This window comes from Puntigrus tetrazona, chromosome 24, assembly GCF_018831695.1.
Source record: "Puntigrus tetrazona isolate hp1 chromosome 24, ASM1883169v1, whole genome shotgun sequence".
NCBI lineage: Eukaryota > Metazoa > Chordata > Actinopteri > Cypriniformes > Cyprinidae > Puntigrus > Puntigrus tetrazona.
Genome location: NC_056722.1, coordinates 7618333 through 7631444, shown reverse-complemented (window position 1 = coordinate 7631444; position 13112 = coordinate 7618333). Strand labels below are relative to the sequence as shown.

At 37.5% G+C, this 13112-nt stretch overlaps 1 protein-coding gene across 1 annotated transcript in view; it reads left to right on the top strand.

Moving 5' to 3' along the window:
* Positions 1-13112, top strand: part of pard3aa (par-3 family cell polarity regulator alpha, a) — a 445337-nt gene that overhangs the window by 207077 nt on the left and 225148 nt on the right. Inside the window, 2 exon segments of the mRNA XM_043225637.1 lie at positions 1151-1336; positions 1439-1609. Coding sequence (XP_043081572.1) covers positions 1151-1336; positions 1439-1609 — 357 coding nt within the window.

The window sequence follows — 13112 nt, the reverse complement described above, 5'->3', positions numbered from 1 at the left end:
TTAATGAGTCATGTGATCCCGCTGTGCTAATCTCTCCTACTTCTCAAAGCGCTCAGCTGTGTTTATTGTGTTCATATTCTTATTTTCATTTTGTTAATCCTGAACGGCATTTTATTAATGCGTCAGCTTTGAGTTAATGATGTTTTTGATGAATATTTGTAGTTTAAAATTACTATTGCTTCCCGTGGCAGTGAATATTCTGAAATGATGGTTTAAAACATATTATATTTGACTATTATGAGCATTTTACTTTTACATGACTGTCTTTTTTTAAAGAATTTAGTTTTTATTTAATGTTACATATATATTATATCTTTATGTACTGTTTTTTTGTTAAAGCTGAGGTATATCAGCTTATATCACAGAACGGATCTGCAAAATGATCTTTTAAACAGGTGTCCTCCAAACACTTTAAACCGATGCTTGTTTCCACCGCAGAGGATGAACGAATGAACCAGTTCTGAATCAATTCATCTATTCTGGTCTTTTTCTTGCAATACTAATTTTGCATCTCATGAATTCTGCCAATTTTAAAGAACACAACTGTACTAATAAAAAAGTCTATATATCTTTGTAACTGTGAGCTATAAAGTCACAATTAAACAGATTTTTAAAGTCAGAAGTAAAATTAAATTAAGCAAAAAGAGACTCAGAACTCTGAAAAGAAAAGTAGGGAATGCGAGCTACAAACTTGAAATTTAATTTTGTGGGAAACAAATGTTTTATGATGGAAACCACAATTTGTAGGAATAGCCAAAAATACACCGCATGGGTCAAAATCACAGATTTTTCAAAATCATTAGCATATTAAGTAAACTGTGTTATTTTGTAAATGTCCTACTGTAAATATATACAAATTAATTAATATGCATGGCTAAGAACTTATTTTAAAGCTTATAGGAGATTTTCTCAGCATTTAGATTTTGTTGCACCCTCACATTGTAGATTTTCAAATATCGTCCTGTCCTAACAAACCATACATCCATAGAAAGCTTATTCATTCAAATTTCAAATTTAAATCTCAATTTCGAAAAAAATGACCTTTATGATTGGTTTGGTTGTCACCTATTTGAATATTAAAAAAAAAAAAAAAACAGACTTTCCATGTATAACTCATCAATATCATTTGACCTATTCTTGGCTTCTTTAGAAAGACGAACACGACTTAATTTTGACCCCTGACGGAACGCGGGAGTTTATGACGTTTGAAATCCCTCTCAATGACTCGGGATCGGCCGGCTTAGGGGTCAGCGTCAAGGGCAATAGATCTAAAGAGAGCCACGCTGACCTGGGCATCTTCGTCAAGTCTATAATCACTGGAGGAGCCGCCTGCAAGGTCAGGAGCTGCTCTCCAATGGGCCGCGAGACTCATCTCTCATACTCTGTGTTCATGTGCTCCAAATAAACTGTTAACGTGTTCTCGTGTGTGGCGTCACAGGATGGGCGTCTGAGGATAAACGACCAGCTGATAGCAGTTAATGGAGAGTCTCTGCTGGAGAAAACCAATCAGGAAGCGATGGAGGCCCTCCGTAAGTCCATGTCCATCGAGGGCAACAAGAGAGGCATGATTCAGCTGATCGTGGCCCGGCGGGTCGCAGGGAGGTCAGAGGTCAGTCATCCACTGTCTGTAGCCACAGATCTGTGTTTACATTGCATCATTTGGCTTTAAACCGTGGTTCGAATTCCCCAAGGCGTACACTTACTGTGTTTTGACGCCGCGACTAATATACCAAGCGCATGTAGTGAAGTCTCTGATTAATGTAAATGTACTTGTTTAATTGTAATTGTAATGCTAATGTATTTTAAATCATTGCACATGTGTAATTGCAAATATATTTAGGTTTCAACAGAAGTGACATGAAATACAGCTTATTTTAGATTACGCTTGACAAGACGCTTGAACCGTATTTAAAAGGCGATATAAACGATTATGAAATGAAACATTAAAATGTGCTTAAATCCTATTTAAGTGGGATACAAAACCAATGTAAAGTTCAGATAATTGCATTTATCATTGCAGTTAATTGCAATTAATTAACATTAACAAACTTGCGTCTGTCTGCTGGAGGAAAAAAAAAAACATGCCACCATGAGAAATTATTCTTTCTATAATTTTTTTAGAATAATTTCCTCAAATTAGTCCAAATGAAGCGGTAACCTCAGTGAATGTTATCAGGCTTAATCAGAATGACGAATCACGAAACGTTTAATCATAGCTTTTCTACAATCATTCGGACATCAGGAAAGTAGTACGACAAGTTGAGGCCCAATGAAATTTAGTCTCCAAACTGCTTGTGTTTTAAGGGTATTGTAGCAATAATATCATGAAATGACCACCAACTTTATCTGCCATAGACTTTACTGCAATAAACAATGGCCTCCATTCATCTTCGTAAGCCAGGGAAGAAGAATGCTTGAGTAAACAACGTTATTTTTGTTTTATTCGCGCAACAAAAGTGATCTCCTAGCATCTCAAAACTGAAGTTGAGACACTGATGTCACGTGGACTGTTTGGTATTCGCTGTGTTTCTAGCTCTGGCTTCATTTCAGTTGTATTGATGTATATGTAGGGTCTGACAGCTCTTTGATTTCATCAATAATATCTTAATTTGTGTTCCCGAGATGGTCTTGCGTGGTTGGAACGACACGCGGGCGAGTAAATAAAGTCATAATTTTTGTCTTTGGGTGAACTAACCCTTTAAAATCTGATGAAATATGGCGGAGCGGCCTTCTGAGTGACTGACAGAGCGGCCGAGTTGAGTAGTGTCTGCAGACGGGGAAGTTTGACTGCAGAAAAAGTGAATTAAAGTGAGTAGTTCTTATCAGACAGACACAGGAGACGGGGAGAGAGAGAAAGTGACACGGGGTGTGAGCGGCGGATTGCGATCGAAAGCAATTTGACCGCTGAAATGCTCATGCTGATTTATACTGATAACAGATGGCAGTATGAAATATCAAATATCAACTTCAAATGCCGCCTTTGCATCCCCCTCTTTCCTCGATGCAGTCCTTCGGACGCGTGTTTGTGTTTCGCGCTTTTCCCCCCGCACAGAGTCATAACATCTGAAAGTGTAATCTAACACTTATCTTTCTAAAGAATATACGACAGGCACTTTGAAGGCGCTGCTTTAAGAGAAGATGAAATTCAGAACGATGACTGCTTATGGAAATGAGAGGACGCGCTCTCTCGCTTCGAGTCGAGGAGATGTTTCCCAGAGGAGCTTGCGCTTTCTGAGCTCAAGGGACTTAATAGAGTCTCCTTTATGGTTCAGCTTTGTCTCAGATCATTTTCTGAAAATTTATTGGGAGAAATAAAAATAGACAGTAACAAGTCAATGGCTTTTCGGTAAGAGCGCAGTGCTCTAAAGCGGAAGTGGATGTTATAGCTCTGGCCTGCGTTTCAAATCACCAAAGCACGCCTTTCTACATAAATAATGCTACTAGTAATTGTAATCTAGGCCATGGCAGCAAGCAACTTTTTAGATCTAGTCGGTCAGCTGCTTGCACTCATTTCGAAATAAAGCATAATAGCCAGGGTTAGATTTAGTTTGCAATTTGGATTATTTTTATAAGATAAATCAAATTTAAACTATTTCTGAAGTGCTGATTTGTTGGGAAACACTCTCAAGAGGATGCTGTTTTCTTTTTTCTTTTGTTAAAAGCCATCGAATTATTAAGCAGCTGGGAGACTGAAAGCAGTCAGAGATAAAGCGTTAGGTAAAGTTTTAAACGTAATGTCCTTATTTCATCTGTAGGTTTGGATGAATAAATGTCAGGCGGTCTGGATGTCATTTGGTCAGGTCAATGCCTCAAAGATGATGCAAATAAAACTACTATTAAATGATTTTGAAATAATACTATTATTTTCAGCATACTGCTACCCACTTTTTTTAGTTTTTCAGAAGAAATGGCTGAATGCACGGTTAAATCTGACTAGTAATCGTGACTTCGGTGTGTCTTGAGTAAAAGCTTAATGCGATTTGAAGTATTTAGTTTTAATCACGTCCCATGCACTTGAAAAGTCCCATTGTCTCACAGCCCGTGTGTCGGTGAATCAGACAGCAATCAATCAAAACAACACTAGAGAGAAGAACTAGAAAGTACATTTCTGAAGAAGAAATGGTGAAGTCAAATTGACTAGTAACTCGCGACTTCGTGTGTCTTGAGTAAAAGCTTAATTGCTTTGAAGTATTTAGTTTTAATGATGTCCCATGCGCTTGTCACTATGAATGATATTGTCTCACAGCCCGTGTAAAGTCGCTTGAGTTGGGGTTGCTAGGGTGTTTGATAATGGTTGTAAGGCGTGGATAGGAATCAGACAGCAATCAATCAAAACAACACTGTACTAAAAGAATCTATAATAATAATAAGTAAGAATAAGTATGAGGAATAGTAATAGTGTGCTTCGCCTTAAAAGGCAAGCACCACTAAATAGTCTCCTTAGTACCTTTTCCACCCGGTCTGGCTTTTCCTGTAAATTCCCAACCTGACTAAAACATAACATCTTTTGTAATCTTTCACGGATGTACACACAGAAACCCACGCTGTGCTCGGATCAGCCTTTATTAGAGGCTGTGTAGAGCTGATTGGACCTGTTTGAGAGCAGCGGACCTCATGCTGACTCCTGTCCCCTCACACACACACACACACACACACACACACTCGTGTCCCATCTATTCTCTCTCGCTCGTCCCAACCAAGGTCACTCGTCGCCTTCAGGAGCGCCGGGCTCAAGGTCGCTCTTATCTGTCTGTCAAACGGGGATGAGGACGCTTGCTTTCATCCTTTTCATCCAACTTTGAAGAGCAGCCGGGCTCCCGCTGTGTACCAACACACACCATAAATTGCGCTTTGATATGGCGTTCAGAGCGAGGGAAAGCTGAAATAAGAAAAAAGAGAGACGGCAAGAGTAGTGAAAGTGGAAAGAAGAGGAGAATGATGGGTAGTGAGAGATTGCAGGGCCACTGAAGGAATCAGAGATTGTGCTGCTCTCTCTGACAGCCGGCGCTTTGCTTCTGTCATACAGCAAACGCTGGAAAACAGAGGCCAGCATTAAAATGAATAAGATCCATCACTGTCCTGTGTGTGTGTGTGTGTGTGTGTGTGTGTGTGTGTGTGTGTGCTCGATTATGTTTGGAAGAAGCCCAGTCCTGTCCTGAATGTGAATCGAAGTCCTGCACTGTCCATCAAAAGCTCTTTTTTTTAACGGGCTCATTAGTAATAGCAGGGATTCACGTGTAAAGTGTGGTTCTAGTGGAAATATATTTTTATAGGTTTGCATAGACACTAAAAATCTACAGCTGAAGTGTACAGAGATTGGGCATGAACATATTAGAAGTGTATATTTTACTAATCCCTTTATAGGGTTTTTTTTGTTACATTTAATAAGAAGTTAATGATTAAGTGCTCAGTGTCATCATATTTAACTTTTTTATTCTGTTCTATATACAAATTGTTCCTTTTAGAATTTTGTAATTGCTACACACTTTTAAACATTTTCCAGCAGCGCTTTTATTGTTAAACAAACTTGATGAAATAAGTGATAACAAACTGATAAAGTAGCTCAAATAATACATTTCAAAGCAAAAAAATAAATAAGAATAATATCAAGAATAAAAATAAAATCGATTAAAATTACGGTAAAAATATTGTAATTTTATTAGCGAATATTATGTTAATATACTTGTACATTTTTAATGCGCTGATAACCTGGTGAATTTAAGTGGTGATGAGAAAGTCACATGATGAACCAAAGCCCATCAAAAACAGCTTTTAAATAGTAACGTGTATATATAGAAACACTGACACACATGAAACTGAAATTCATTAACATTAGATTACATTAACATACAAGCCTCATGTAACAAACTAAAAATAAGATAAACCTCATAAAATATTTCAACCAAAAAACCCATCAAATTTAAAATGTAACGTTAAATTCTGGGAATCTAAAGTTATTGACTGTAAATTATAAGTTTTGTTTATTTTTTATTTTTTTCTCTGCCAAAAACTGTAATGTCATATACAGTTTTGTCCATATATAATACGAGAATTTAACATATATAATACAAGAATTTTGCTGTACCGTAATGCAGTTTTACATATTTTTTTACCGATAAATTCACGGTATTTTTTTTACAGTGCAGGTGAATACTTTTAGACGTTATTTTCCGTCAGTATGTCAATATATGTGTTTTTAAAAGTTTTCGTGAATGTTAATGAGGTGAAGCTACCTAGGCAGCCGTCTTACGATGCATAAAAAACATTTCAAGGTTTTGACATCTTAGAAGGGAGCATTATTTCTTCCAACCTTTTGGAGCAGTGTTTGTTTGTCGATCACCTGCGATGCTTTGAAAAGCTGTCTAGGAAGGCATTCGATGGTATTAAAGTCTCTGACTGAAGGCACTTTCTCTTTTTGCTCATAGACGGATCTGGAAAAAGGCCCGCCACGGAGAGAGTGACCTGATTTTGTCACAATTACAGTAGATTCAAAGGCTCAAACTGTAAATGAAGGGTTTAATAATCAGCCGCTGACTTGAGTGAAACGCTCTTGTCTGAAATGAGTTTCAAATTGAGAAGCGAAGCGGAGAATCTCGACTATCTCTCAGACTGCCTTTGGTAATTGAAGCAGCGATGTTCTTCGTAAGGGATTGTCGTGACCCAGATAATGATGTAATGTATTATTGGTCGTTGCGTTTTCTTCTTCAGTTCAATAATTGAAGCCGAGCTTCAGAGAGGTGGCCATTCCAATCGATGGCTTTGGGTTTCTATTAATACAAGGTCATAAGTCACCAGGCAATTAAAAGCCTCGCAGTCATTTGAGTTCAATTCATTCCTTAAAACAGTTGAAAACGTATTACGTCGCTCGACTTTCGAGTTCCGCCCCCATCCTAGTACAATCAGGAGACGAAAACAATATTCGCTTTAGTTCACTTTAAGCAGAAATGGAGCTTTCGGTATTTAACACACTTAATATTCTTATTACTATTATTAATGTCTGGTATGAAGTTATCGAAGTTCACCAGAGTGTTCGAAGGCAGCCTCTGAGGATTGTGGGTAATTGGAAGCGTATGTTGCTCTTCGTAAAGGTCGTCGTCTGAGCCTATCAGTGCTGGATTATTGAAATGAGAAATTAATACATTTCCCCGGATTGAGTGTGTCCAATTAGTTTTCCACGCCTCTAGTGTGCTTCTGAACTGACTCGTGTTGATCTGTGACAGAGCCGTCATTACACTTCACTCAGATCCTATAGTGCGAAAATAGAATTATTTATTTGTCTTTTTTATTATTTTTTGCTAGCTAGCAGAGTAGCAGAGATGTAGCTTGACGTAATGAAACATAATGAAAACACGATGAAATAAATAGTGTTTGTTTAAATTCTATGTTCGCAAATACTTTTATGATGTCACTCAATGGCAAACATCAAAGCATGAGCATATTTTATTTCGGGCAGCACTAAGTGTAATTAGCATATTTTCTTAGCATGGATGTTATATACACTAAGTGCAAATAGCAATGGATTCTATTTAAACTCATTGAAACTAGCAGCGTTATTTAAGTGCAGAGAGCATTTCCTGCCGTACTACTTACTGCAAGTGGCAATTATCTGCACCTCGGTATTGAAGTATATTAGAAAACAGAATGCAACTTATAAATGGTCATTTTGATTCGAATTATTAAATATACGTCATGGTTGACGCACTTACTGGGAGAATAAAGCCCTCCCAACACCTACCCTAAACCTACCCAGCGCTTTATTTTCAACTTTTTGCTTATTATTATTGAACATGAATGCTTTTATAATGTCATTTGAAAAGGGAGAAAAAATATTGGACCTATGTCATGCCATATCTTTTACCGTGTGCATCACTGAAACTGATATTAAGCAGTGGTGGGCGGGCTAAACAGCCACATTTTATTTAAAGAAGTTATTTTCCTTCACGTTAAAATAGAAAAAAATCTTTTGTGAATGAAAAAAAATAAAAATAGAAATGTCTGTGCATATAAAACATGTCTATACAGTCATAATATAGACATATAGTAATATTAATAATCAAAATATAGACAGAATGTAGACATGTATAGAAAAAGTTCATTCGCAAAAGCAAATTTCAAAAATTTTGTATTTTCATTATGCATTTTAATTAATCTCAAAGTGCAATACAGCTAACACAATAAAAATTATTGAGAGAGAAAAATTCAATTATTGACAAGAAAAAAAAAAAGTTACTTGAAAATGATCTGTTTTTGCAAATAAGCTCTTAGTTTTTTTCTATAAACAACACTGTGCATTTAAAAATGCAATACATTGTATTGAGAGCGGATTAGAATCTTCTGTGTAAGTGTGTTTTTTCCTGACTCTACGTGTGAATTTGCACATAACACACCCATCTTCATGCATATTCACGAGTTACGTCTGAAGAGCTGTGAAGGGCCCTCTGGTCCACTGTTTTATTCACGCTTTCTTTGAGGATATTTTCTTTTTTCTACAAAGAGAAATCAAAGTTATTGCGCGTAGCTGGAAATCCTTCGGGGAGCAGAGAAATGCTCGCGCGGTCCTCGCTCGGAGATGCTCCGTTCTTTGAAAGTACGGAATTTGCATCGAGCCAAAGATGGTTTGATGTTTTACGGAAACACTGTTTAATATATCCTTGGAAGTTTCTCATTTCCTTCTATTATTTCCTTGTTGTTCAGATTATATGAATTTTGTAGATTAGTCCCAGAGGAGGTGTACGGTAAGCCGGTAGATGATTGATGCAGTCTGCTATAATTGCCAACCAGCGAAAGAGAGTCTAGCCCAGCAGCTGAAGCTGGTTTACACGGTTTGAGCAAGAAGTGAGCGAGCGAGGCAACAGCATGCTTGCGTTGTGCTTTTATACTGACGAGAGATTTCGCTATAAATCGAGCCGAGACTCTGTTTTGCACCTGGTATATAAATGTGCTCGAGAAACACCACTGCATGAGAAATCAAGACCGGGTTTTAGAGAGGAGTTTTTGATATAAATAACATTTTTTGTCACCGAGCCCCTTTATTCGAACCAAAAATGCTAATTTGCTGAAAATGTGCTCACCGTCAGGCCATCCGGGATGTAGATGAGTCTGTTTCTTCATCAGATTTGGAAAGATTTAGCACTAGATCAGCTGCTTAGACTTTAGTTCTGACGGCACCCATTCACTGCAGAGCACTGTCTCAGCAACGGATGCTCTGCAGCGAATGGGTGCCGTCAGAATTAAAGTCTAAACAGCCGATAAAAACATCACAATGAAGCGCTCCGAGTCCATCAGTTAATGTCTTGAGAAGACAAGATATTTATCATTAAGATGTTTTCATTTCAAAACTTCGCTAATATGTGTCTATAATCCATGATGCTGATTTCTCTATTAAAAAAGTCAATCGAGAGAAATCAGCACAAATCAAGCACCGTTTACAAGACAAAACAGTTCTGAAGAAATATATGGGTTTATCTATCTATCTATCTATCTATCTATCTATCTATCTATCTATCTATCTATCTATCTATCTATCTATTCATTCATTTATTCATTCATTATTTTAATGTGAGGGACAACGGGAGATGGATTTTTTTTCACTTAAAGAAGAATTATTATAGATTATAGCCAGAAACAGTAATTTTAAGTAAAGTATGTCTTAAAGGAACGCTCCACTTTTTTTTTTGGCAAACAGGCTCGTTCTCCAACTTCCTCAGAGTTCATAAGTTGAGTTTACAACTTTGAGTCCATTCAAAAACGGTTGACGCTTACTGGTCTAATCAGATTCAATGATCTATGCTAAGCAAGCAAAAACAACCAAAGAGTTTTGATATTTTGGACTATACTCTCATTCAAGCATAAATAATCAAGGAAGTTTGTTGTGGTTCGATTGATGTGTAATTACTCCAATGCTACATTTCTCCAAGTCTGATGAAGAAACCCTGATTTTAGAAGGCCTAAGGGTGGGCACATTTTCATCAAATATTTATTTTGAGGTGAACTATTCTGTGTTAAAACATCAAGACAAGGTATGCTTAAGGTACATAAAATGCTTAATTTGGTTTAGTTCTGTTTAGTCCAGCAGAAATATCCATTTAAAACGGATTAAGAAGTAATTTTTCAGTGCTGTAACAAGTTAATTTAAGTGCCAAAATAAATACTCTCTGCTTAGTAATTGGAATTTCAGACTCTATTAGTATTCCTATCAAACTTCATCCAATTATGAAAACAGTGCATCTTGATCTTTTTTTTTTTTACTGCTAAAGTGCCTCCTGTGCATAAAAACAACCCGTGTGGTTTGTGTCCACATGACGTTCATGAGAGCTGACATCAGGAAGGAAGTGCCATGCTGGCTGCAGAAAACCATCCTGCTGAAATGAGGGCCTGATCGATTATGTCTTGAGAGAGCTATCAATCAGCCTGACTGCTAAATTATGGTTTTATTAGCGTTGAGCCAGACTGCCGCTCTCCACGGGGCGTAAGCGGGGCATGATGGGACGCATCCACACTCGCCAGGCAATAAGAGAAGGACTTCTGGATCTGTACTTCATTAGTTTATTTACTCTCTGATGGACCTCTATGACATGAGCTCACAGTGACTTACTGGTGTCATATCAACGTGAACGGGATGCATCATGGGAAATGTAGTTTTGCGACACAGAGAAAGCGCGAATAGAAAAGGCTGGATGTTTGTGCGAGGCAGGTTTGTTTGACTGGGGCCTCCAGGAGCAGAAGCCCGGCTCCGGAATGAAGACGCTCTCTGTAATCCACTTCCAGCTCAGCAGGGAAACTCAATTGGTGCACCTGAGAAAGTAATTGATTGAATGAAAGGGCAGCGTACTAAAGCACAGTGGCATTGTGCAGATTAGATGTCACGACAGCCACTCGATCTGACTCACTCACACTTCACAAAGTGAACAGAGACAGTAGTGTACCGAGAGGTCACCCCAGCTTTCATTTGCTCTTGGTTGTTGGTAAAAATGTTTCAATGCCATTAAATAATTATTATAAACATAATAGTAAACTGTTGATGTGTTTCTGTGTTTTTCTATGCAAAAAAATAAGATATAAATACTATAATATACTGGGTAAAAAATGTAAGTAATTATATTGTTTATTATTTTTTTTATAATGCATAAAGCAAGAAAATGTATGTTATTTTGGTATCATTGAACTACTATTAAATACGATTCTAGTTTTCTGAATATTTTTAATCGATATTTAGTTTTAGAATTTTATTTTTTTAAGTTCAGTAAGCTTTGTGAGTGTAAGTGATTCTGTTGTATTTTGTAGTTTTAGTGTGTGAGATATATCTATCTATCTATCTATCTATATATATATATATATATATATATATATATATATATATATATATATATATATATATATCTCACACACACACACAAGCACACACAGTAGCATCTCCATTCATTTCTCTGACCATGGACTAGGCCATGGGTCAGAGATATGAATAAGTTTACCCAATCATAATAAAGGTCACTTAAATAAAGATGTCTTATAGGTACCGTAACAAAAAACTAAAACAAAACGCGAAAAAACTTGCCTTTTTAATGCTAAATGGCCAGGAAAAACTAAATTACATAGTGATTTAGTCAAAAAACCTTGACTAATGCTGTATTATATGTGTATTTAAATGTGTAGAATTGGGCTCCTTTAACTTAAGCAGTTGTACCCATTCAGTGCCCTTACTCCCACCGCTGAGAGAATTAATTCACCCATTATAAGGACACATAATAAACTGTCACTGGCTCAAAAGCACAGTATTCACTGGATAAATTTGCCCAGTTCGACCCACAGCTGCACGGCCTCGGGCGCTTGTAGCCGTCATAATCCACTTGAAAAATAGACTGAAAATATGTAAGAGAGGGGAACAGATCTGCCATAGAAAGGGGTTCATCTGCTCTCTGTAGTGCTGAGCAAATGAATGCCGGGAGAGGGAGAGAATGGGATTGGAGAGATGCGATATAGAGGGCTAATGAGGCTGTCTGGGTCTCTAGAGAGAGCTGGACAGAGCAGAGGCTGCATGTGACAGCTTAAGACCTGTAATTACAGGCCGAGAGAGGGAGAGGGCCGCTGGATTAAGACCTCATAAACAGCATCAGGAGGCCAGCCCAGTCTGCAAATGTGTGTGTTAGAGAATGGATTAGAAAGACTATATGATGCTGCCATGTAGACAAGGAGATCCTCACTGCCATCCAAGGTCAGGAGGATTTTTTTCAAATGTGTTTAAATGTAAAACATGAATTACGGCGATATCATCGCACCGATATGAAAAAGACCAGCACTCAGTTGTTGAATTTGTCCATAAGTAAGCGTTTTATTTATGTATTTTCTGAAGGATATACTAGTCGAATGATGGATGAATGGATAGGTGGATAGGTAGACGCATGGATGCATAGGTAGAATGATAGATGGCTGGATGAATGGATGGAAGGACAGATAAAATGAAAGATTCACTGACAAACAGATGATGTATAGAAGAATAGGTAAAATGATGGACAGGTGGATGTATGGAAGGAAGGATGAATGGGTAGAGATGGACTGATAGATAGGTAGAACAACAGATGAATGTGTGAAATGATTGCTGTATAGATAAATGGATGGATGGGTAGAATGATGGATAGATGGAGGGATGGATGGTAGGATAGATAAAATGAGAGAAGGAATGGGCGACAGATGATGGTTGATTGGATGGATAGGTAGAATGATGGATAGTTATGGTTTAGTGGATGGAAGGATAAGTAAAATTGTGGACGGATGTATGGACAGATATTCATGGACAGACAGATGATGGATGGATGGATGGTCAGAATCATGGATAGTTATGAATCAGGGGTTGGAAGGATAGATAAAATTATGGACAGATGTATGGATGGATATGTAGGTAGAATAATGGATAAATGGATATATGGATGGATATGTAAAACGATAGGTCTATAGAAAGAATGATAGATGAGTAGATGGTAGATGGTTGGATGGAAGGATAGAAGGAAGGTAAAATGCTAAATGGATGGACAGATGGATGGTTGGATGGACAGGTAAAAGGATGGGTTAAAAAATGATGGATGGATAGGAATGACAAACTAGCCGTGTAGACTGCC